At 39.3% G+C, this 26330-nt stretch overlaps 2 protein-coding genes across 4 annotated transcripts in view; one reads left to right on the forward strand and one right to left on the reverse strand.

Annotated features, from left to right (window-relative positions):
- si:ch211-71n6.4 (para-nitrobenzyl esterase) overlaps positions 1-12699 on the reverse strand; it is a 39648-nt gene extending 26949 nt beyond the window's left edge. Inside the window, exons 1-4 of the mRNA XM_057839160.1 lie at positions 12580-12699; positions 6181-6451; positions 3675-4095; positions 1155-1262 (exon numbers count right to left, since the gene is read on the reverse strand). Coding sequence (XP_057695143.1) covers positions 1155-1262; positions 3675-4095; positions 6181-6444 — 793 coding nt within the window. The 5' untranslated portion in view covers positions 6445-6451; positions 12580-12699. The remainder of the gene's footprint in view (positions 1-1154; positions 1263-3674; positions 4096-6180; positions 6452-12579) is intronic.
- Positions 11527-26330, forward strand: part of large2 (LARGE xylosyl- and glucuronyltransferase 2) — a 131557-nt gene continuing 116753 nt past the window's right edge. For 2 of the 3 annotated variants that reach the window (XM_057839122.1, XM_057839140.1), the window contains exon 1: positions 16181-16609. The gene's annotated coding sequence lies outside the window, so the exon portion shown is untranslated. Of the gene's footprint in view, positions 11602-16180; positions 16610-26330 lie in introns of those variants that run through there. The other variant, XM_057839131.1, reaches the window with a different exon arrangement.

A 26330-nucleotide genomic window follows, 5' to 3' on the forward strand; every position in this document is an offset into this window, starting at 1 on the left:
CCCATCCAACAAAATGACGGTCATAGAGTAAGCTTTATTTTTTTTTTCATAAGAAAAAAAAAATAAAACATAAGATTGGTATGAAATTTTGTTGTTTAATTTAATCTTTAATTTTTTTATATGTTTAAAATACTGTACGAACGCACACAACAAATGTTTACTATCGTATCGTTTTCACTCTGTATCGAACCGCATCGTTCTTAAACTGTATCGAATCGTATCGAATCGCTCAGCCTTAAAAATGTATCGTTTTTTTAATCGAATCGTAACCTGTGTATACATATCGAATCGGCTTCATGCCAGAGATTCCCAACCCTACTGAACAGTTGTCTATGTTTTTCCTATGTCCGCCTTTCGCCGTAACTTAATCAGGATAGACTCCACGCCGCTACCCTCTCACGAGGATAAGCTGTGTTGAAAATGGATGGATAGAATGTTGTCCATGCAAATCTTTTGAGGCTTGCAAGAACGAAATTCTCTGATTTTGGTATCACTCCAAGTCTCTGATTTGGAGGGCCTAATGCTTTTCAACATTTCCTCAACATATCCATTTTGTGTGGTATTGCGTTATTTTTTCATGGTTCTATTGTAAAGCCAGTGCTTGACTAATGTATTGAATACAGTTGTATTGAGTTCACAATGTTTTGTAGATGTTTGCTCTTCATTGTTCTTCATTCATTGACAAAAAACATGCATCTTTTCGGGATGTGGGAGGAAACCGTTGTACCCAAAGAAAACTCACACAGGAATGGGAAGAACATTCAAACTTTACACAGGAAGGCTGGAACCAGGAAATGAATCTTGATATCAGAACTGTGAGGCTGAGTTAGATGACTTCATGATATAATAAATCTGCCGGTAATCAGGTGTGGATTTGTTCTGTGAAATTTAACTCAGCTTCTCAAAAACTGCTTCATCACATTTAACAGACATATTACCTATGAACACAGGGTAAGGTTTTGTATTTATTTATTTTTTATCGTTAATAAATACCCTTAATAAGTACATTCATTTAAAATAGCATTTTGTTTTTATCAAGGTGGTGTCGGTGTAATATTACTTGAAAAATTACAGTGTGATAAATTTGCAAAAGAACCATATTTTTTCCCGAAATTAATAAGATCAGTTAATGAAAAATTCAAAAAATTTCCTACCTGAACTCTGCCCAAGGATTGTGACTTTCCCTGGATCGCCACCAAATACATGTATGTTTCTTTGCACCCACTTTAATGCAGCAATCTGGTCCATGAAGCCATAATTTCCTATGGAGGAAGAGTTTTTTTTTTGTTTTTTGTTTTTTTAAAGTGTCCCATTTATCCATGTCAAAAATTAAAAGCAGCTTGAAAAAAAGAAAATCTCAAAACAAGTCTAACTATTAATTCTCGACACCTTGCCTTGTAACATTACACTGGGACCGTCGGGAACGACCCCAAAAATATTATTTGGTTTGAGCTAGGATAAGTCTTGTGCAGCAGTTTTCACGGACTGTAAAAAATACAGCTTCAAGAGGAAGTGGTCTGTGGTGCAAAAAAGAAGAAAAAAAACGAAAGGATCGGAGACTTTTCCGCGCGAACCTCACAGGATAAACACACGATTACCGTATTTTTCGGACTATAAGTCGCAGTTTTTTTTTCATAGTTTGGCTGGGTGTGCGACTTATGCTCAGGAGCGACTTATGTGTGAAATTATTAATACATTATGATATCATTTCACATGTTGTTTTGGGGTTTTGGAGTGACACTGATGGTTTGGTAAACTTGTTAGCTTGTTCTTTATGCTATAGTTATCTGAATAACTTAATAGCTCACGTTCACGTTCTGCCTTTGGCAATGTGTGTTCAATTGTATTATTGACTTTTTTTATATTGAAATGCATGCTTTTAGTTTGTGGCGCTTTCACGCCCACGTGAGGGCGCACTCGTACTTGTTTACGTGAAGAAACGCTCAAACGCCAGAAGACGTCGGACAGCTACGCAGCTTGAATGAGTGGGCGAGTTAGTGAGAGAAAAACATGGCTGCGAACCCACGTTCATTGTTTATGCTTGTAAAATATCTCTATAGAGGCAACGCCTGTGTGTACCATCTTTTCTGTTTTGTTGTGTGTTTTCCACCCGTGATCGGACACTTAAACCCAGTTGTGTGGTTGTTTGAACGATGTGCTAATGCTAGCGAACGCATGCTAACCGTTTGATAATTAGGTGCTGTTACAGAAATTACACATTTATTTACGTTGATGCGAACCTGTTTGGTATCGAGGACAAAATTGATTCCGCAAATTATACGGACGTCAAGCATCGTAATTTTGGAATTTGGCTCGCTGTATAGCTGTATAGCCAGGACTGAGCCGTAGCATCCTGGTGAGGACAGTATATTCACATTTCGTTGTTCATGCACTGTACACTTATTCAGCATGTTGTTTTCTATTGTATTTTTATATTAAATTGCCTTTCAAGATGACAGATCTGTTCTATGTGTTGGATTTTATCAAGTAAATGTCCCCCAAAATGCGACTTATACTCCGGTGCGCCTTATATATGTTTTTTTTCTCTTTGTTAGGCATTTTATGGCTGGTGCGACTTATACTTAGGTGCGACTTGTAGTCCGAAAAATACGGTACTAAAAATTCTATGCTAACGTACACTACTGTATTAGGCTACCAGTAAAGGCCGACCGATATGTCGGGCCACTTTATGGACTTTTATTATTTAAAATGTATTAATTTTTTCTTTAAATCGGCCATTTTTAAATCGACAATTTAAAACGGCCATCAGCCAATGTATAGTCGATACAACAGGTGTCAAACCGATTCCAGAAAGGGCCAAGTGGGTGAAGGTTTGCTTTCCAACCAATGAAGAGGACACCTTTTCACCAATTAGATCTTTTACATGTGTAATCAGTTAAACTTTGTCAGGTGCTGCTTGTTTCAGCAGGAAGTGCATTGCTTAAACTCTCTGCGCGTTATCGGTTGGAACAAAATCCAGCACCCACTTGGCCCTTTCTGGAATCGGTTTGACACCTGTGCTGGAAGAACTTGTTATTTGTGGTTTTGCACCACCTGGTGGCCAACGTTATAAAAGGAAGTGGCAGAAGAAAAACTTAACTAATAGACATATACTAGTACTGTATACTGTATAATGAGTGTTTCAACTACATTTCATTAACAGCCTCTTTTTTTTTTTTTTTTAATCAGCTAGCTTGAGACATCAACAATCGGCTGAATTTTTTTTTGTATCGATATACTGGACTGTCTCAGAAAATTAGAATACACAATATTCTAATTTTTTGAGACAGTCCTGTGTATATATACAGGACTGTCTCAGGAAATTAGAATATTGTGTATTCTAATTTCCTGAGACAGTCAGGAAATTAGAATATTGTGTATTCTAATTTCCTGAGACAGTCCTGTATATATACACAGGACTGTCTCAAAAAATTAGAATATTGTGTATTCTAATTTTCTGAGACAGTCCAGTATGCCTTTGAAAATCCCTATCTCTAATTACAGTACAAATTTCTTTGCAAAATACCTGAAAACTACATTGCTTCTTTCATGTCGCACAGTTAAAATATTGATAAGAAATATGAAGTGGAAAGATTTCTAACATGACACATCTACCAAGCCTTGTGACTGGAGTCAAAAACCCAAAACTTCCAATAAAACCAAGTACAACTGACCTGACGTGTTTTTGGGAGAACCTTCCCTTAGTATCTCCAGTGCCATGAATCCAAATGCATTGAGTCTGTAGTTGAAGCTGACATACACCATCCCAGTTTCTGCTGCCATCGTTTCTGTGGGCGAGTACCCAGGCTCTCCACCGCTGAACATGTGTAGGTAGCCTCCATGGATCCACACCACGACAGGCAGCTTTGAGTCGGCCTTGAGCGTCGGTGTCCACACATTGATGAAGAGGCAATCCTCCTGGCCCATCAGCTTGCCCTGACTTGACAGCGGTTGCACTTGAGGACATACACTGCGGAAGCGGCTGGCATCAGTGATTCCATCCTTACACACTGGGTCGGCAGGAGGTGCCCAACGCAGGTTACCAACTGGCGGAGCAGCATAGGGCATGCCCTTAAAGGAGTAAGCCCCATTTTTCTGCAAAATTGTGATTACATTTATCATTATTATCATTGATTCATCGACTGTCTAAATCTCGACAACTCTTCTCGTACAGTGTTTGCTTTAGACATGCATAGACTTCACTATCAGTTGATGAGACAGCTTTAACAGACATAAAGCCACGGCTTCCCGAAGGGGGGCCGGGCCAGGCAGAGCGTCGTGTAAGCTTTCACTTCTATAAACTCAAACATGCTGCGTTTTAACAAGAGCTGGGAATCTTGAGGCACCTAACGATTCGAATACGATTCAGAGGCTACGATTTGATGATAAATCGATTATTGATGCATGATGATTCAAGCTTCCAAGATCTTCCAAGATTTTGCCGATTTAGGAGTATTTTATATAAAAAGTTAATTAGGTTCGCTACAACAGAGAAGTCTACTGCTTTAGGATGGCAGCTGTTTACTAACGCCGGCAAGTCTATCATTTCGCATCTACAGTAGTTCTCTGTACATGTTCTAACGCCACCATCGTCTGTCATTTCGCATCTAGTTCTATTTATATGTGATATTTACTGTAGCATTATGTGGACGTACGTATGTTTGTAGCACCTAGCAACTGGGCGTTGTTTGTAGCAGCTGTTGGCCGCAGTCAGGTATTATTGTTTTTTCATCTAGCGGTATGAGTTGAACATGATTTTTACTCTTGGTCCGTTCCTCATTGCATCCCGAAGACCGTGCTGACTAGAGGTGTGCAAAATCTCCGATTCTTAGATTATTCGCGATTCGGCCGTGGAAGATTCGAGAACGATTCACAAACATCCAAATTCCGATTATTGAAATATGCGAAGTAAAGCGGAAGTACACAACACTCAGCGCGCCGCGCGGTCTTCGGGACGGAACGGAGCGAGAGTAGCTAAACATCATGCTTCCCATTACCCGGCCCCTCGGGTAATGCCAATGCTCAACTCACGGCTCTAGCTCAACTCATGCAACGAGATAAAAAAACACAACAACATACCTGACTGCTGCCGAAAAGCTGCTACAAAGTCCATCCATAAAATGTTACGGTGGATATCATTTATATAGGACTAGATGCAATATAAATTTGGTAGTGTTAGCAGCACATCTACAAAAAGTTAGATGCGGGCGTTATAAACGGCCGCCATCTTAAAGCAGTACACTTCCCTGCAAGGCTGTTGTAGCGAACCTTCCAAGCAAACCTAATTAACTTTTTATCTAAAATACTCCTAAATCGGTAAAATATTGACTTGAATCTATCTTTAAAATAGTTTTAAAACTTTCACATGTCGAAAGTAGACAAAAGGGAAATTATGGAATAACTGGAGCAATTTTAACAAATTTAACGGTTGATTCACAACATTAAATTAATTGAATGTAGTTTAAAGCTGCTGATACAGAATGGGGACTGGAGTTTTTTATTTAATGTTATTTTTGTATATTTGTTTACTGCTATATGTTATCTTGATACTGAAATAGTGTGGTTTAGCCTCAGTATTTTTGAACAATTTTGGAACTAATGTACAAAACATTTAAAAAAAAAAAAATAAAAAAAATTTAAAAAAGGAGGGGGGTGCATCAATAATCGTTTTATAATCGATTCGGAGCCTCTGAATCGTAATCGTAATCGAATCGTTACGTGCCCAAAGATTCCCAGCTCTAGTGCTGACTGTGTATTAGTTCCGCTTTACCTGGTATAATTAAATAATCAGAATTTGGATGTTTGTGAATCGTTCTCAAATCTTCCACGGCCGAATCCCGAATAATCTAAGAATCGGAAATTTCGCACGCCTCTAGTTCTAACGCCTAATTTAGGTGGAAGGAAATAGTAGCACCCGGAGAAAACAGCCACAGGCACAGGGAAATCATGAAATCTCTACACAGGAAAACCAGAGCAGGGAATGAGCCCTCGATCTCAGAACTGTGAGCCATCTTGCTAACCAGCCAGCCACTGTGCCGCCAGCTTATCTTTTTTTTTTTTTTTTAATTAGTCAAAGTTAACTGTGAGAAAATGTCTTTCCTCTATGTCCCCTTAAGAATATAATCATTTTCTCACATATAATTCAATCAATGAATTAAATTGTAAAAATATGAAACTCACATGTCTTCCTCTAAATTCGCCGCAGTCAGTGGTCACTTGGACAAGTCCAGGTGGAAGTGTCTGGGCTACGTAGCCCAGATAAGTGGCCAGAACGAGAAGGGCAAGAACCCCAAGGCAGATGAGTAAAATGCAACGTCTGGACAGCACCAAGAAAGGGCTGATGTAGTGTCTGTGTCGAACATATTGCACCTCCTCTTCATCCTCCTCTTGCACCAGGTAGCGGTACTCGGTCCTTTCCGGGACCTCATAGGCGTCCTCACTCATCTTCTACCTAGGACAAGACACAGAAAACAGAATTTCACAATATGTTGTATTCCAGGGGACTTGTACTTCATACAGTTTGAGTGGTTTGCATGTCGGCCTTACAGTTCTAAGATCACGAATTCAATCTTGGACTTTTGCCTTCCTGTGTGGGGTTTGCATGTTCTCCTAGTCCCTGCATGCGATTGCTCTGGGTACTCCAGATTCCTCCCACATTCCAGAAACATGTTTGGTAGAATGATTGAACACTACAAATTGTCCATAGGTATGAGTTTGTCTGTGAATGGTTGTTTGTGGTGTTTTGGAGATATTTACAATCCTTTTATTGGTCAATTTGAGGTCAACAAGACCTCCATTTTGATTAAAGATGACTAACAATGGTGTCAATCATTTATGCTTCATTTGTGCTGTAAACATTTTGGTTTGAGCTGCTATCGTTTTTGGCAGTGTGGTCAGTAAAGCGTTGATTACTTTCTTTCAGTAATGAGTAATCTAACGCATTCATTTGTCCAAACCAGTAATCTGATTAAAGTTACCTTATTTTTCGGACTATACGTCGCACCTGCGTATAAGTCGCACCAGCCAAAAAAAGAAAGGAAAAGGAAAAATACATATATAAGTCGCACCGGAGTATAAATCACATTTTTGGGGGCAAATTTATTGGATAGAATCCAGCACCAAGAACAGACATGTCATATTGAAAGGCAATTTAAAATACAATTGAGAAAAACAGGCTGAATAGGTGTACGGTATGCTAACATTACATGACGCTAGAAGCTAGATCGAGCCTAAAAAATCCAGCCCAACTCCACCGGCCCGCGGGTATTAAAGCCCAACGCTGCCCGAGCCCGATCAGTTAATTTGATTTGCTTGCCCGAGCCCCAAAAAACCCGAAATTTTATGTTTTATTAGTAGGCACGAGCCCAAAAAACCCCCCGAAATTTTATGTTTTGTTTGTGAGGACTCAGGAGAAGGAGGAAATGTGAGGCTGCGATGGGTGGTTGCGTTTTGTGTGATCACGTTTGTGACGATGCCGGTGCATATATGCATAATGATAGTTATATAAATAATTACAGCCTGTCTTTTGTAATGAATTCTCTCAGTAAAGACTGTAAGATGGATATTCAATAAACATTTATACCTTTTATATTTGTGTGTCTGTTCTAACAGGCGGATAGTGGTTTTGACATTTATTTTAATCTCCTCGAGTTGACAGAAAAAAATCGCAAGTTTTCTCTATGTTTAAATAGTCTACATATTTTTATGAGACCAAAGCGCCACATTCCTTTACATTCAGCGAAGCCGACACAGGTTTCTGTATAGCAGTTTCAATTTAAATCCTTTCTATACTCCATTCCTACCGCAGTTGTTTGCCTTTCAATTCCCCTGTCTTTAGTTTGTTTTTCACTCCTATAGCTGCTCCATATCAAAAAGGAAATACCAGGATGCTCGCGGAAGAGAAGATTGAAAAGAGAGCGGGGCCACTGCGTTCACGTGCGCAGGCATGCACAGCGCCTTCTCTGTTTTATCCAAATTATTTATTTTATTTAACATCCATACATCGTTTTAGTATAGTATATATATTTTATACATATTTATTTTTAAAAAAGTTAGCGAGAGAGAGAACGTTAGTCGGGCCGACCCGACTGTAAATAATCACATGTCAGTCGCTCCAGAATATACGATCCTCTGCCAAACTATGAATAAAACTGCGACTTATAGTCCGAAAAAAAAACGGTAGTTTCCTTAGTGTCTGTGCATTACTGTTTTGTTATTGCCTCATAATGTATGTAGAATGAAGAATATTGTAGTCATGTACAAAGAGCATTTTGAATTTTAAAAAATGCGAGAAAATTTCCTGGTACGTGTTTCCACGGTAACCACTCACCGCTACTTCTTGTTTTGGTCTCGAGTCACACGTGCTAAGTGTTGTGGGACTGAGAAAGGCGTGGTGCACATTCGAGCCAAGTGTTGAGATGTGCAAGAGAATGTTGATCTGTGTACATCCATGAATGAACGTGGGTATTTTTCTTTCATTCTAGAGCAGTGGTTCTTAACCTGGGTTCGATAGAACCCCAGAGGTTCGGTGAGTAAGTCTAGAGGGGTCGGAGAAGGTAAAGAAATGCAGATCCCTATTTTCGTACGCTGATTAAATCCAGGCAAAGTGGCTTTTCAGACCAGGTTTTGGACAAGTTTTCTTCCAATTTACAGGCTTAATCAGTTTCTTGTAACTGCTAGTCCTCGATCTGGTGAGAGGAGGAACTGGTTTGCTAAGTGGATGGTTGTGGTTGCGGTGTGTTGTAAGTCCGATTGAGTGTAAAGTGCTTTGTTGCAGCCACGTTTTATGGCCAAATTGACCGTGTGTGTGTACAACGTTCTTGCAGGTTGTGTGCGCGCATCCGCGCCCGCCCCCACCTTTGTGTTTATTGCACTCTGCAATTCATTTGTGTGTTGTTTATTATTGTGCAGTAAATTTGCATTGTTTTATATTGTCACTGATATGCTGTTAACCCCTACACCCTGAAGTTCAGAATTGTTTAAATTAGGCTTAATCTTCGAGTTAGTGGGGTTTATTTAGTTGGTGGAGTTCATTTAAAAAAATTCATGCAGTTTGTCAGTTATTTGTTAGTTTCAAAGCTCTGGAATGGCAAGCTAGCGCTAGTCAATGGTGGTTGAAACCAACTCCGTCGACTAATTAAACCTTCGGTAACTCGAAGATTAAGCACTATGTGAAAAATTCTGATCTTCCCCTTTAAATACAATTATCGGAAAGTCAATTGCATGCAATGACATTTTTCTGTTGTCATTCTTACTGTATATTGAGGCGGCAAAGGGAGAAAAAGTGGTAAAAAGTAACTGATAAATTACTTTAAAATAACTTCATTACTTTAATAGTGACGTAATCAGGACAGTAACTAGATTACTTTTTTGAAGTGTGATCAGTAATCAGTAATTAAATTACTTTTTCAAGTAACCTGTGACAACACTGGTCCCGGGGTTATGAACGAGTTCCGTTCCTATGCTGCCGACGCAACCCGAATTTCCACGTAAGTCGGAATTAACTCTTTAAGTACTCTTAATACCCCTAAATCTTAAAAGAACTATCCCAAAACATTTATTATCCGTCATATTAATAAAATTAAGTAAAAAAATAAGATACTGTAAGGTACGTTGTGTTAAATGCAGTTATATTCAATGACTATTCGGGCTTTATTCACGATTATGTCGCCTTGCTGAGAGAAAAGAGCGCTGTAGAAAGAGTAGGGAGGCGAGCGAGGGGGGTTATCATGGCCCAAGGTCACCAGTGTCGCCTCTCTCAATGCGAGCCAGCCATTCAAACTCAAAAAAACGGGACTCGCATGAGGATTCAGCGCTGGGGAGGAAGCAGCAGTAGCAGCGGCATGAGAACAAGAAAGTGGAACCTGATGGCGGGTCTCCCGGCTACCGCTGCTGGGGGGAGGGTGATCCTGACATGAAGAACAGCAACGGGAACTAGGTAGCCTACTGTTTAAATGACTTTAAAAAAATAAATAAATAAACGACTGGAGACAAAATAGCAGACGAGACTCGGCGTCGTATAGTCAAAATCACCTAAGTCGGGTACGTCGTAAGCCCTGGGACTACCTGTATTGAGATATTAATTTCATGTGAGGGCGTCCCGCTGCCCCCCATTTATTGCAAAATGATCGTGAAATGGCACCATTCGTTTACACTACGTTTGTGCTGTAATACATTTCGGTTGTGCTGTTATCATTTTATAAATATTGAGATTTTAATTTTGAGTCACAACTTTTCTATATCTAACTCCTGCGGCAACGGAGCGTACTAAGTCTCTCAATAACAGAGGCAGGTTAATTATTCACATTTGTTATGGTTTGTCGTGTCGTCTTGTTATTAAACGTCCACCTTCCGCTGTCCTATAGAACAAAAGATAGCTTCTGTAGAGGAATAGCGTACCCCGCGAATGCTATTTTTAGACTGTGACGTCTCCATTGTAACGCGGAAGTGGGTCAACATGGACACGCCCTCGCATAAAATCCATGTTATTTCTGCTTGTTTTCTCCGGTAATCATTCAAAACAGAACATGCCGAGTAAACATTGCTGCTATGGAACTTGTAGAAACGACTCTAGACATTACGACATATGAAGGATTTTTTCTTCATACGTTTCCAGAAACCAAAAACTCGGGAGGAAAAGATGTGAAGAATGGATCAACTTGCACGGACATCCAAAAGACCAGTTTAACGCCAGCAAGGTGAAGCCATTCACATTTCATATGCAGTCAACGTTTTGTTGGGGGCCATGGTCCTGCAGAGGACAAAGAGGTAAGCCATTTTGATATTTTTACTTATTTTTTAGCGTAGCGTTTTGCAGTGCTTCTTCTGTCTGACCATGAAGGACCTGAAAAAATTAAAATGGTATCTGACCACCACTGTTGTTACCTTTTCTTTTGTAAAAAAAAAACTTTAGTAAGGTGGAAGTGTAAATAAACTATATATTTAAGATTTGTTATTAAGGAAAAAATTTAAAGTGTTCATTCGCTGTCACTGAGTAGCATTTACGATTGCTACACAAAACTAACAATATGAATTACCCCCAAGATCGGTCAGAGATGTAAGACAACCAGAGGGTATAATATATATGAAAGACAGGGCATATGGTGGTAAAGGATAGATTGTTGACACAGGAGAATGTCATTGTCAGTGGCGTCAGGCAATGCACATAAGCAAAAAGGTGTCGATAAAAAAAGATACCTTCGGATCAGGTCGGCTCTTTAACTGAAGCCATCTCTTTAACTGAACATTTTGATGATCTCCCACATTTTTAGCAGTGAATTAGGCACCAGGGACATCACTTTTGGACAGAATTGGTAGGTTTAGCTCAGTAAACATCTCGTTCGTACACTATTTCCATGCATTTACTATTAGGGACAAACGGGACGTTGACCCGCCTAGCAACAATTGCTAACGTCATGAATATTAATGAGCAAAAGTGATGCGTTGTTTGCGGTACGCCATTCAGCTCTGAGAGTTGTTGTGGTTGTTCATTTTCTTTCCACAAGACGAACACTCGTACCTGGGGACTATTTGGATTGTTCAATCAGCCTACCAAGCATGTTTCGGGGATGTGGGAGGAAACCGCAGACAAAACCCACACAGGTACGGGGAGAACACACAAACTCCATATACAAAGGCCGGAGCCCAGGATTGAATCCTTGATCTCAGAATTGTGAGACGGACGTGCAAACCAGTGCAATTTTTTTTTGTCTTTTTAAAATAAATAATATATTTTAATTTAAAACAACACATGATTAAAGAGAGTTAATTCATGAGAATAAAATCATAACAATTATAAGTTCCATATCAACCTTTTACTATAATTATTTATTTATTTTCTTATTTCAAGGGGGGGCAAGGCGGCTTGTTGCCCAGGGCACCATGTAGGCTAGGAACGCCATTGGGTGCGACCGCATTTATGGCTTGTTGCGTATACAAAAGGTCATTTCCTGTGACACTGCTCAGCGTAAACTAAATATAAATACTGTACCAATGAACAAATAATTTTACTTTGGAATTACACAAATGCGTGAAACCTTGCTATCATCCGATCGCGCATGCATTGTTGGTACAACAATTGTTTGTTATACATTGTTAATAGCCGTAAAGTTTCACCGGAAACGAAGCGAGCAGGGGTAAATATACTTCGAAACCAATGTGGGAGCGCATTTCATAACTTCCACGCAATGTGCTCATCATCAGAATGTATATAAGAGAAATCCCCCAAAAATATGGAGCTAAAGATTTGCTATACACAGGAAGGAACACAGTATTGCGTGTGGCCAAATACATGTTATTCTCGCGTACAATCGTTGTGCAACACGCACAAACGCCCTTATATAAAAGTATGGCGTAATACTACAATCATACTCTACGTTTCAGGCAGATTTTGTCTGTACTTTAGGTAGATCGAAAGTGCAAGACAATTACAACGACGAAGTCGCGGCTTCATTGAAACATTAACTTTATCCGCCAGTAGACGCCTTCTAAATCAGTGCATGGTATATACACTTGAATGTGCGTCTTGCTGTGCTTACCATGTGTTGAAAAAGACAACACAAGTACATAAGAAATACTTACTGCGGCCAGGAAAGCTAGTGAAGAAATGTAGTCAAGCCATTCTTTACTGAAGATTGTCGTGTTTGTCGTCAAATTCGTCCAAGTCTGTTTATCCTCTCGTAAATGCCAACTGGCTGCGAGCGCCAATTTCAAAATAAAAGCCGAAAATAAAACAAAACACTAGGATTTTCGTTTTATCATAGGATTGACAAATAATCGAACGGGGTACAGCAGGGGAAAATTAGGGCAATGTGAGACTTTTTTTTTTTATTTGCTCTCCTCCAAGCAAGCTAAAACAACAAACCAGTAAAGTTTCCATATTTCCCATTATTTAGGATGTTTCCTTGCAATAGAAATAATCAGAATGTACACACACACACAAACACACACATATTATATACATATGTATGTATATACAGTGCCTTGCAAAAGTATTCGGGCCCCCTTGAATCTTGCAACCTTTCGCCACATTTCAGACTTCAAACATAAAGATATGAAATTTAATTTTTTTGTCAAGAATCAACAACAAGTTGGACACAATCGTGAAGTGGAACAACATTTATTGGATAATTTAAACTTTTTTAACAAATAAAAAACTGAAAAGTGGGGCGTGCAATATTATTTGGCCCCTTTACTTTCAGTGCAGCAAACCCACTCCAGAAGTTCAGTGAGGATCTCTGAATGATCCAATGTTGCCCTAAATGACCGATGATGATAAATAGAATCCACCTGTGTGTAATCAAGTCTCCGTATAAATGCACCTGCTCTGTGATAGTCTCAGGGTTCTGTTTAAAGTGCAGAGAGCATTATGAAAACCAAGGAACACACCAGGCAGGGAAGATGGTTAAAATTGACGGGAAGATGGATGCAGCCAAATACAGGAACATTCTGGAAGAAAACCTTTTGGTATCTGCACAAGACCTGAGACTGGGACGGAGATTTATCTTCCAACAGGACAATAATCCAAAACATAAAGCCAAATCTACAATGGAATGGTTAAAAAATAAACGTATCCAGGTGTTAGAATGGCCAAGTCAAAGTCCAGACCTGAATCCAATCGAGAATCTGTGGAAAGAGCTGAAGACTGCTGTTCACAAACACTCTCCATCCAACCTCACTGAGCTTGAGCTGTTTTGCAAGGAAGAATGGGCAAGAATGTCAGTCTCTCGATGTGCAAAACTGATAGAAACATACCCCAAGCGACTTGCAGCTGTAATTGGAGCAAAAGGTGGCGCTACAAAGTATTAACGCAAGGGGGCCGAATAATATTGCACGCCCCACTTTTCAGTTTTTTATTTGTTAAAAAAGTTTAAATTATCCAATAAATTTTGTTCCACTTCACGATTGTGTCCCACTTGTTGTTGATTCTTGACAAAAAATTAAAATTTTATATCTTTATGTTTGAGGCCTGAATTGTGGCGAAAGGTTGCAAGGTTCAAGGGGGCCGAAATTTTGCAAGGCACTGTATATCAGGTGACTTGAAGTTCTGCTCTGAGACCCTCCATCAGGCCAACTTTCAAAATTGTCCAAAATGCATGTGTGATACATCATTGAAAAGCTTAAAATCTCAATTTTCTGGGGGAACCAAAATTTTGAACAGGAAGGCATTTAAAAAAAAATTTTAATTAATTAATTAGACAGCAAAGCCCTAATTGGAGGCGAGAGCACGCGAGAGCAGAATTAAAGACGCCACGATTTTAATGAGATATTATCGTGTACTTACCTTGTTTCGATCCAAAAACTCCATGTAGCAAGTATCACCGAGTGTCAAGACACAGCTGTGAATGACCACAGCCGGATTTTTATTTTATTTTTTGGGTGAAACATGGTGATATAACAAGGGTCGCGATGCAGTAATCGCAGACAACAATGAGTGGTTGAGATTGTCTTTTTCATATAGTTACTCTTTTAAACTTTATTTTTCAATTTTTTTTTGTTTGGATCGATTATTTATCATCTAACATATCGGGGAAAATGCGACAGTAATAAAAAAAAATAAATAAATAAAAATACAATTAAGCGATAGTTATGAGGTAGATATCCGTGACTTTTTTACAGATGCCAAATTTTCATTGTGACGTAATTCGTTTAAAAGTTTAAAATATGCAAGTGAATAATTTTTTAAAGTCATTTTGATTTTTTTAAACTAAAATTTAGACATCAATTAATGATTCTAAGCTAAAAATGACAGACATTTTGAATAATAAATATAATTACTTACCTTCTTTTTATGGCTGGTTTGAAACAAAAGCAGTTGCGTGAACGGGGGTCTCCAGGGTAAAACGGATCAATTAAAAATAGTTCGGGGCTTAATGCGCCATGAATCTGCTATGGCAGCATATAGACATATTGTTCTATCGAACACAACAGTTCTTTTGGCTTAAAATACAGCAGTTTATTTTAAAGAGGGGTGCAAGAGCAGAAACTGCTTTTTCAGCCTTGTCTGTGTTTTTCGCCATATACAACTAAAATGATATACTGAAATAACGCTACTAAATTTTTGGCGACTCTACAACCCCTAGCAAAAAGTATGGAATCACCAGTCTCGGATGAGTACTCACTCAGACATTTTATTACATAGAACAAACTCAGATAAGAAGTTATCACACCTTGGAGGGCTGCTGGACCAAGTGGATTCACAAGAATCATGGCTCCAACAAGAAAGCTATCTCTTGAAACCAAGGAGAGGATTATCAAACTTCTTGAAGAAGGTAACTGTACACGTATGGTTGCCAAAGATGTGGGCTGTTCACAGTCAGCTGTATCAAAAATCTGGACCAAGTACAAACAGCATGGCAAGGTTGTTAAAGTTAAGCGTACTGGTAGACCGAGGAAAACATCCAAACGTCATGACAAATAACTAAAAGCCATATGTCCTGAAAACAGAAGATGTATAAGATGACAAATTAAGAAAAATGGGAGGAAGCTGGATTATCTGGCAACTGCAATCCAAGTGAGTTGGCACCAAATTGATGAAGAATACTGTTTGTCACTCATTAAATCCATGCCTCAGAGATTGCAAGCTGTCATTAAACAGCGGTGGTTCAACTAAATACTAGAGATGTGTTTTGATTGTTATTTCTTTGTTTGTTTCTCATGATTCCATGTATTTTTCCTCTGAATGGAGTGATTCTATATTTATTTCCCTGCACTTGCTCTATAAAAGTAACATTTTCTGACCACCACAATGTTTTTTTATTCATTTCTTTTCGTGTTTCTGAATGCTAAAGAGTTGCACTTCTGAACTAATTCCTTATTTTTTCAAGCTTTATATCTGAGTTTGTTCTACATAATAAAATGTCTGAGTGAGTGCTCGTCCGAGACAGGTGATTCCATTCCTGTCAAAGATATCTGTTTTTGCGTGTGAACGTGAGAGAGAGAGAGAGAGAGAGAGAGAGAGAGAGAGAGAGAGAGAGAGAGAGAGAGAGAGAGAGAGAGAGAGAGAGAGAGAGAGAGAGAGAGAGAGAGAGAGAGAGAGAGAGAGAGAGAGAGAGAGAGAGAGAGAGAGAGAGAGAGAGAGAGAGAGAGAGAGAGAGAGAGTCCTGCTATTGGCTAAACATTAAGTGAGAGGGTGGGGCTTTTCGGGAGATGGTGGTAGTAACGCAGTGCTGAGGGAAGTGGTAAACAGCAACAGCACATTGTCTAGTTTTCTTCCCTTCAGGAACAGTACCTCAGTGGACAGGGTACCAAGTACCGGATCTGCTTGCCACTCAATGGATGATGAATAAGCACTAAACCAACAAAGACTTTTTCGGGCAGCAACAGCAGCGTCCACGCTTCTCCAACTCAGATATAGTCTATTAGTCTTCGTTTCTGTTGAAAATCTGCATTTAATACTATCCTATTTTTGTTTCAAGCGCTACATTTTTTAGTCAATCTCTGGTCCGGCAACAAACCCCCGCGCGGTTGTGCTTTCCATATTTGGCAACTAACGTCATACAAGTCTGCCCACAATTTCTGGATGGAAACTTTACAGAAACAGTGTGTGAAAGTGCTTAAACACTATTTGGAATCATCTTAAGGCGCAACACTGGGGTAACCACGGTGAAAGGTGAGTGTATTCATTTGAAAAACAATTACATTGTCATTAACTTTATTTCTATGTTGCCGGGTCAACCTCCAGTTAAGTGTTTATCGTCGTTTTTCAACACACAATAGCTGTGCATTGTGGAATGTATCAACTGTGATTCTGCGTGTTCCTTGTATTTATTTATTTGTTTAAATTTAATCTAAGGTCAAATACTGGCAGGTGTGGTTGCCAGAATTGTTCTGTTAAAAATGGGGAAACTGTAAAACGTTATTAACAACACTCTACTGTAAAAATATCTATAATTTATTTTATATATTTATTCAATGTATAACCAGTGGTGTTACCAGGATGCCAGGTGTGGGTGGGCATTAGTCTTACCTGGGAGGGGCAAAAAAAAAAAAAAAAAAAAAAAGAAGAAGCTACAATCATGCTCAAGTCGGTCGAAATCCAGCGTAGGGCTACCGCACCTTGAAACATATTTTGTTTTCTCCTTGAGATAACTGGTGTTGTGGTTTGGTCTAAACAAATAAAAGTTGATTTGATTTTATTTGACTTAGAACACATCCATAACTGAAAAGTAGGGACATGCAAGTGACAATGTTTTTTTAGGTAACCTATTGTGGTTCCTCGGTTTTATTATTACTAATATTATCATAGTTATTCTGTTCCGCAGCCCCTTTGATCTCAATTTGACCCTCTTCTAAATGCACCAAAATCGCCAGGCAGGACAAGATAGGTGCAACCGTTGATACCGTGTAAAAATTCCAAATTCACTATGCAGCGCCCCCTAGCAGTCATTCCTTGTCCCGCCGACGCTTTGAGCCCTACTTTAACCCCCTCAGAATGCTTCAAAACTCACCAAATTCAACAGCCAGGTGAACACTGGCGAAAACTTTTGATAAAATGTAAATTGTTGAAATCTCTCTTCAATTTTTCTTTTCCGTCCACATCTGGGGAGGTTAGCCACAGTGCCATTGACTTTACACTTATTGATGACACTGCGCACGGTAGACACAGGAACTTTCAGGTCTTTGGAGATGGACTTGTAGCCGTAAGACTGCCCATGCTTCCTCAAAATTTTGCTTCTCAAGACCTCAGACAGTTCTTTGGTGTTCTTTCTTTTCTCCATGCTCAATGTGGTACACACAAGAACACAGGACAGAGGTTGAGTCAACTTTAATCCATTTTAACTAGATGTAAGTGTGATTTAGTTATCGCCACCACCTTTTATGTCCCACAGGTAAGTAACAGGTGCTGTTAATTACACAAATTAAGAGAAGCATCACGATTTTTCAAATACTTTTGTCCGGCCCATTTTTGGAGTTTTGTGTAAAATGGTATTGATTTTTTTCCATTCTCTTTTGTGTTTTTTCATTGCAAGCAAAATAAATGAACATATTACTACCAAAGCACTTGTAATTGCAATCATTTTTTGGGAGAAAGTGAGCATTATCTGACAGAATTGCAGGGGTGCCAAAACCTTTGGCCAGCAGTGTAGTTTAGAACTATATTTAGCAGTTTTCAGTGGGAATATGTGACAAAAAGAATTTTCACCAGACTTGAATACCTCTGTTTGGAAAGACTGGTTGACTCACTATAATATTGTATATATATGTATGTAATATATATTGTATTCTTGAGAGATGTCCCGATCCGATCACATTATTGGAAATCAGGCAGACCATGCCATTTTTCAGAGGATCGGAATCGGGTGAAATGGATTGGGTTTTTAAGCAAAAAAATGTATATTTATGTTTTTCTGCTTTATGTTCCTATAGCCTCTCGCGTTCCTTCCTGAAAAGCAGTGCAACCAAACAGTTTTTCTTGCTCACCAGTGCACTGGCGTTTGATACTTAAAGTTAACGATGATTGACACGTTTGTAGCTTTGATCTGGCCAGAGACCCCTCAGTAGCTCTAAGATCAAAGGCACAAATGCGTTAATCATCGTTAAGCTTGGTACATTGTCAGAAGAGTGCTGTGTCAACTCGTTCATTGTGTACAGTCATATGAAAAAATTAGGACACCAAATTATAAATTCAGTTATTTATTAAGAAATATTCACATGTCAATGTCTGATCTTGTTTTTCTTTATCTCTGGAATAGAAAGTGATTAAATTGCAGGTAAGCAACGGAAATTAACATTGTTTTACTCATTAAACCAAATATATCAACAAAAATGCATATTCTAACAGAGGAAAAAGTTAGGAGACCCTACCACCTAATAGCTAGTGTTACCCCCTTGACTTCAGTGAGATGCTTTTTGTAGCCATTTACCAGTCTTTGACATGGGTCTGAAGAAAGTTTGCCCCGCTCCTCAACGCAGAATACTTTCAGCTGTGAGATGTTTGAGGGGTTTCTTGCATGTACAGCACGTTTTAAGTCACCCCACAGCATTTCAAAGGGATTAAGATCTGGGCTTTGACTCGGCCATTGCAGGACTCTCTTCCTTTTCAGCCAGTCCTTGGTGGATTTCCTGGTATGTTTTGGGTCATTGTCATGTTGCTGGGTCCAGTTTCGCTTCAGCTTTAATTTTTTTCCACATATGATCTCACATGGTCCTCAAGCACCCTCTGATACACGATAGAATTCATGGTGGATTCTATAATGATGAGCTGGCCAGGTCCTGCTAAAGCAAAGCATCCCCAAACCATGGCACTTCCACCTCCATGCTTCACAGATGGATGAGGTTCTTTTTCCGAGAATGCTGTGTAGGGTTTACGCGAAACATGTCCTCTGTTCTGGTGTCCAAATAATCGAAATTTAGATTAATCTGTCCAAAGAAATTTATTCCAGAAGTCCTGGTCTTTGTCTACATTCACTCTGGCAAACCTCAGTCAGTCTTCTTGGAGAGCAAAGGTTTCCTTCTTGCACACCGCCCATGAAGGTTAAACTTGTGAAGACTCTTTCTGATTGTAAAGGCATGAACTTTCACATCAACAGTTACAAGAGCCTGTTGTAGGTCCCGTGATGACATCTTAGGGTTTTTGGAGACTTCTTTCAGCATCTTGCGGTCTGCTGTCGGGGTGAACTTGCTTGGATGGCCATACCTGTGTATGTTGGCAATTGTTTTGAATGTCTTCTGCTTGCAGACTATTTTCCGGACAGTGGAATGGCTGATTTTATATGCTTTTGAGATCTTTTGAAATCCCTTACCAAACTCATAAGCATCTACAATCCTCTTTCTTAAGGCCTCAGACAGCTCCTTTGATCTCACCATGCTGTTCTCTCTCACTTCAACAGTCAGTCACTGTACACTGTGTCACGAAGTAATCTGCGTTGAGGAGTGGGGCAAACTTTCTTCAGACCGTTGTCAAAGACTGGTAGATGGCTACAAAAAGCGTCTCACTGAAGTTATTTTAGCCAAAGGGGGTAACACTCCCTATGAGGGGGTAGGGTGTCCCAACTTTTTCCTCAGTTAGAATATGCATTTTTGTTGATAAATTCTGTTTAATGAGTAAAACTATGTTCATTTTTGTTGTTTACCTGCAATTAAATCACATTATTTTCCAGAGATGAAGAAAAACAAGATCAGGCATTGATATGTAAACATTTCTTAATAAAGAACTAAATATTTAATGGGGTGTCCTAATTTTTTCACATGACTGTAAGTGAGAGGCTGTTCTCGGCAGCGTGAGCGTCCAAGGGAAAAAAAAAAAAAAGGAAAAAGACAATCGTTTTTTTCAGTATCGGATCGAGACTCGGTACAGGCAGATTCTCAAAATCATGTGACTCGGACTCGTGTGCGATAATATGTGATCAGGACATCCCTTGGATTCATGAAATACTTTTTAATCCAGGCTATTGGGGTTTAATCTGTGAATGATGACGTTTTTTTTTTTTATGAAGATAAACAAAAGTTTACATTAAAAAAATAAAAAACATCACACATCCTGCAATGGTATTATTGCACATGAGCACATTGCGATGGCGATGTTCAAATGTATATTGTGCTGGCCTAATCTGTACTTAAAAAGAAAACACTCATGTTTCACAGATCATTTTCAATGTTTTTAAAATAAAACAAATTGATTGGAATATTAAAAGCGCAGACTGTCATCTATTGATTGGTTTATTATTATTATTTTTTCTAATTGTGACTGGGAAGATCGAAAGGTTGGGTTTTTCACCCAACGGTGATATGCCAGAAAATTGTAATGGGTGGTGGTTAAAATAAAGCTATGTCTTCAATCATCATGCCCCAAAAAAACAAATAACAAACCCTTTTTTGTATTAGTTTCTTGGTAGTAGTTTATTTTTGAGTCACAGTTAAGCGAGACTGTTGGGTCAAAGACTATATTGCATCAAGTCATGTAAATTGGGTCTCACAGAAAAGGGGAAAAAGTGGAGAGGACAGAGACATGATAAGTGTGTGTTAATTCCTGTAGCAAAGAAAAATTCAGCTTCCAGAGTGCAAGCTAAACTAGACATGTTTGTATTATAGCTTATAAATTAACCAAATTAACAATCTTAATACTTGAATCAACAGTTCAGAAAGGGAAACATTTGTTGAAAAACCTCCTGTTAAGTGATCAAATTTTTAAATGAATTTTAGTTTGTTGTACTTATGACATTTTAATTCCACAAAAGGGAATTTTTGCTATATTTTATTGTACTCTGCATGCAGAACTAGATGACATGTAAAAAGATATTCAGACTGGAAGGGAAAACAGTGCTGCAACAATTGAGCTGAGGGTTGAAATCGTGACATTTTTGTTCGGAGTGATGTTCAAACCACTTTGCTCCAAACCCAGACAGGTGAGTGCTGTTTACACCGCCCTTAATGTTGCCGTGCAGAGAACTTGAAACAACAGCTGAGCAATTCATACATACAGTATTATACCCCATTGTATCACAAAGTAGATATTATTTCCAGCTGGAACTCATAATTAACTTTGAATGAAGTCAGGACAACCGAGACAGGCTTAGTTCCTTCTTCGTAGTGGAAATGTGGTTCTTCTTTGTCCCTTTGCCACCATATTACAATGCCAACACTCTTTTAAAAATACAAGGATGCAAAGTGATAGTTATTTCAAAGATAAACTACAAGCTTTGCATGATAACAAGTAGGATTTTCTACATTGACCTGAAAAGGAATTATATAAAAATCATCTTACTAATCAGCGACATCTCAAATATTTACTGTTTACACCAACTGCGTGTATCGAGAAGATATTCTTTCATTTGTCAGAATTTATTATCTGAGGAATTGACATGTCAAGTTGTAGTGGTGTTTGGTACAGAAGTCCTGCGCCCAACATGTAAATCCTAAATAACCTTTTTCTTTTAAAAGCTTCAATGGGTGGTGCCTTGTCGGGGGTAGGCTAACGTCTCCTGCAGGGTAATGTGAATAGATAAAGGAGGAATTGGAGTTGAGAAGAGGTGTCAGCTATTCCAAGCAGGATCTTTTGTCCTACTATATCAGGGCTGTTAACCTCATTTTTGTTATGGGCTAAATCTTGTGTATATTTTCCCTTGGAGAACCGGATTGACTTGAACAGGTAAAAATTTATGATTGCCTAATATTATTACATACAAATAGACAAATAGAATGGTACACAGAATCAGAAACCAGTAAAAAACTGGGAATTGAGGAAAAATCTTTTAATTGAAATAATAAAAAAAAAAAAAAAACAAATATAAAAGAGTTATTATATAAAAGAAATAGGGATGTCTCGATCGCATATTTTTCCACACAAGTCTGAGTCCGAGTCACCTGATTTTAAGAATCTGCTAAAACCGAATCCCGATACTGAGAAAAAAAAAAGGTGTTTTGCCCTATTGCATACAGTGGTTAGCACGCCCATCTCAAAGTTCTGAAATCTGGGGTTCAATCCCAGGCGTCAATGTTTCGCATGGAGTTCACATGTTCTCCCTGTGCCTTCGTGGGTTTTCTCTGGGTACTCCGGTTTCCTTCCACATCCCAAAAATATGTAAGATAGGCTGATTGAACGCTCCAGATATTGTCTCTAGGTATGAATGTGTGTGTGGATGGTTGTTTCTCTCATCGTGACCTGTGATTGCCTGGCAACCAGTGCAAGGTGTACACTGCCTCCTACCCATAGGCTCCAGCATCCCTTTGATAAAGACGTACAGAACATGAATGAATGAATAATTTATGTATTCGTCTGATCTTTTATATTGTATAAATGTTCAATAAGCAGGTTTCTGGAATGCGGAGCACACAAGAATAGATTCAAACCCAGATCCTCTTAACTGTATAGCAGATCTGGTCAACACTAGAGTACCATGCTGACTAGCTTCCGAACAAAGTTGTTGAACTCTTTCGGAAACACTAGCCCCTTCCACATACGCCTAAACACTGTTTAAATTCCAAGATTTAAACGGGCAGCCCTTGTATGTGAAAGGAATTTCCCTGGTCGACTGACAAGTAGATTACACGGACATTTCACAGGTTGGGGCTTAGTATAATGGGACTTTCCGGGATGAGGCGTATGTGAAAGCAAGTGTTAAATTCCTGGGTCACAACACGATGGCTGATGAGTATAAGTATTTAGTCAACCACTAATTGTGCAAGTTCTCTCACTTGAAAATATTAGAGAGGCCTGTAATTGTCAACATGGGTAAACCTCAACAATGAGAGACAGAGTGTGGGAAAAAAAAACAGAAAATCACATTGTTTGATTGTTAAAGAATTTATTTGCAAATCATGGTGGAAAATAAGTACAGTATTTGGTCAATACCAAAAGTTCATCTCAATACTTTGTTATGTACCCTTTGTTGGCAATAACGGAGGCCAAACGTTATCTATAACTCTTCACAAGCTTTTTACACACTGTTGCTGGTATTTTGGCCCATTCCTCCATGCAGATCTCCTCTAGAGCAGTGATGTTTTAGGGCTGTCGTTGGGCAACACGGACTTTCAACTCCCTCCACAGATTTTCTATGGGGTTGAGATCTGGAGAATGTCTAGGCCACTCCAGGACCTTGAAATGCTTCTTACGAAGCCACTCCTTTGTTGACCTGGCTGTGTGTTTGGGATCATTGTCATGCTGAAAGACCCAGCCACTTCTCATCTTCAATGCCCCTGCTGATGGAAGGAGATTTTCACTCAAAATCTCTCAAAACATGGCCCCATTCATTCTTTCCTTTACACAGATCAGTCGTCGTGGTCCCTTTGCAGAAAACCAACCCCAAAGCATGATTTTTCCACTCCCATGCTTCACAGTCGGAATGATGTTCTTCGGATGCAATTCAGTATTCTTTCTCCTCCAAACATGAGAACCTGTGTTTCTACCAAAAAGTTCTATTTTGGTTTCATCTGACCATAACACATTCTCCCAGTCCTCTTTTGGATCATCCAAATGCTCTCTAGCGACCCGCAGACGGGCCTGGAGGTGTACTGGCATCAGCAGGGGGACACGTCTGGCAGTGCAGGATTTGAGTCCCTGGCAACGCATTGTGTTACTGATAGTAGCCTTTGTTACTGTGGTCCCAGCTCTCTGTAGGTCATTCACTTGGTCCCCCCGTGTGGTTCTGGGGTTTTTGCACACCGTTCTTGTTATCATTTTGACGCCACGCGGTGAGATCTTGCATGGAGCCCCAGATGGAGGGAGATTATCAGTGGTCATGTATGTCTTCCATTTTCTAATAATTGCTCCCACAGTTGATTTCTTTACACCAAGCGAAAAGTGAAGAGTTACAGAAAACGTTTGGCCTTCGTTATTGCTAACAAAGGGTACATAACAAAGTATTGAGATGAACTTTTGGTATTGACCAAATACTTATTTTCCTCCATGATTTGCAAATTAATTCTTTAAAAATCAAACAATGTGATTTTGTGGGGGTTTTTTTCACATTCTGTCTCTCATGGTTGAGGTTTACCCATGTTGACAATTACAGGCCTCTCTAATCTTTTCAAGTAGGAGAACTTGCACAATTGGTGGTTGACTAAATACTTATTAGCCCCACTGTATAAATCATGGCGGGATGATCGTCACTTTCTCTTTTGTCGCAGTAAGACGAAAAGCAGTAAACTAACATTGCAATTATCAACATGGCAAGCTGGAAATGGCTAAATTAAATTGAAAACATAACAAAATTAAATTGCTATTGGATTGTAGAGCCAAGGAGGAGAGTCCATCGTCCATCTTTAGAAATGTGTGGTTTGCTGATGTTAGGGTCCACAACTGTGGAAACAAGGCTGTACCTCAAAGCAGAAAACAATGGAGGGATGTATTAAAGGGTTTATTAAATACCAACAAAAATACACGCAATCACGGAAAAGGGGGAATACACAATGGGTCCGTGACAGTAGGTCGGGGGAATCCATCAATAATCCATCAATAATCCTAATTTAAGCAGTAGGCAGAGAGCCAATAAGACAACAAAATTTATACACTCAAATACCAGCACAACGTAGGGCAGGGGTCCCCAACTGCCGGAAACAAGGTAAGTACGTGATAAAATCTCGTTAAAGTGCCTGTGACACGAAAAAGCATGTTTATTTCATAATACACGCGGTATTTTATGCTCCTGAATGATATGGACCGCTTGGATGTGTGTGGAAGCGATCGCTATATTTATTTAGTTTTTTTAATCCCGCGCCAGGAAAATGAGTGACTTCCGGCTTCGGTCTTGCATTAAGGAGGAGGGCGCTGTGACGTGTACGGTAGAAGACGTCCTCTTCACGCTACAGTGTACTGTTGTGTATGAGGACGAAGGATTCAGCTGATTTTGCGGATTAATACGTTTATTTTTCGCATCACGCCAGCCAAACGGCTGCGGAAAAATCATTCTGTATGAGGGAGAGGCGTATGCGCCTTTTTGGAGTTTCAAAAGGTTCCCATTCACCGTGGATATTTACTGTGGGACCATTGGACTTACGAGGAAGTGAGTAAACATCTTGTTTTGTATTATGTCAAATACGAATACAACGATTACAAAGTAAACACTACAAACTTCCTTTAAATGAAGGACTACTTACGTTTGATCATTGATAGGCATGTAAAAAGCTCTCCTAATGCATTAGCAGCAGCATGTTAGCTGCGTTAGCTCCAGCCACCCTCCTCCGGGGAACGAACTGTAAATTGCTCTCCGCCGGGCGGTTTGCCGATCCGCTAAGACATTCGACAACCGGGTCATCATGTCAAATAATCCAGGATAGCTATTTGTGATTTTCCGCTTTGAAGACTTTGAAACATCACTCGGTTCGGGTTAGCATGTCGGCTAGCTGTCACGCCTTCTGGTTTGTTTACATTCTCCGAAGCAGGGGAAGGGAAATGACATATGTCCGATTTAGGTGTCATAAAATATCGTTCGGGAGGTGCGACAGTAAAGGTGAAGTCGACAGTTTTGACCATTATGGAGTAATTTTGCCATGTCGTCCTGAATAAATGCATTTTTATTATTTCATATTCCATTCAGCACAAGACTGTTATATGTCATGACCATGCCATTTATTTAGCAATTGGGGAAAATACTTGGATAAAAAGAGTATCCTGTAAAAATATTGAAGTAAAGAGACAGAAACAATGACATTTTGCCGCTCTCTTCGTCGCGTTTTCCTCGTTGTGAATAGTTCCCCCTCAACCGGCTGACTGGTCCTTCTCAAGCCATTTATATAGCTATTGGGGAAAAATACTTGGGTAAAAAGAATATCCTGTAAAAATATTGGAGTAGAGAGACTGAAACAATGACATTTTGCGGCTTTCTTCGTCGCGTTTTCCTCGTTCTGAATAATTTCCCCTCAATGGGCTGAATAGTAAAATCGATGAGCCAAGT

Source organism: Corythoichthys intestinalis, chromosome 1, assembly GCF_030265065.1.
Source record: "Corythoichthys intestinalis isolate RoL2023-P3 chromosome 1, ASM3026506v1, whole genome shotgun sequence".
Lineage (NCBI taxonomy): Eukaryota > Metazoa > Chordata > Actinopteri > Syngnathiformes > Syngnathidae > Corythoichthys > Corythoichthys intestinalis.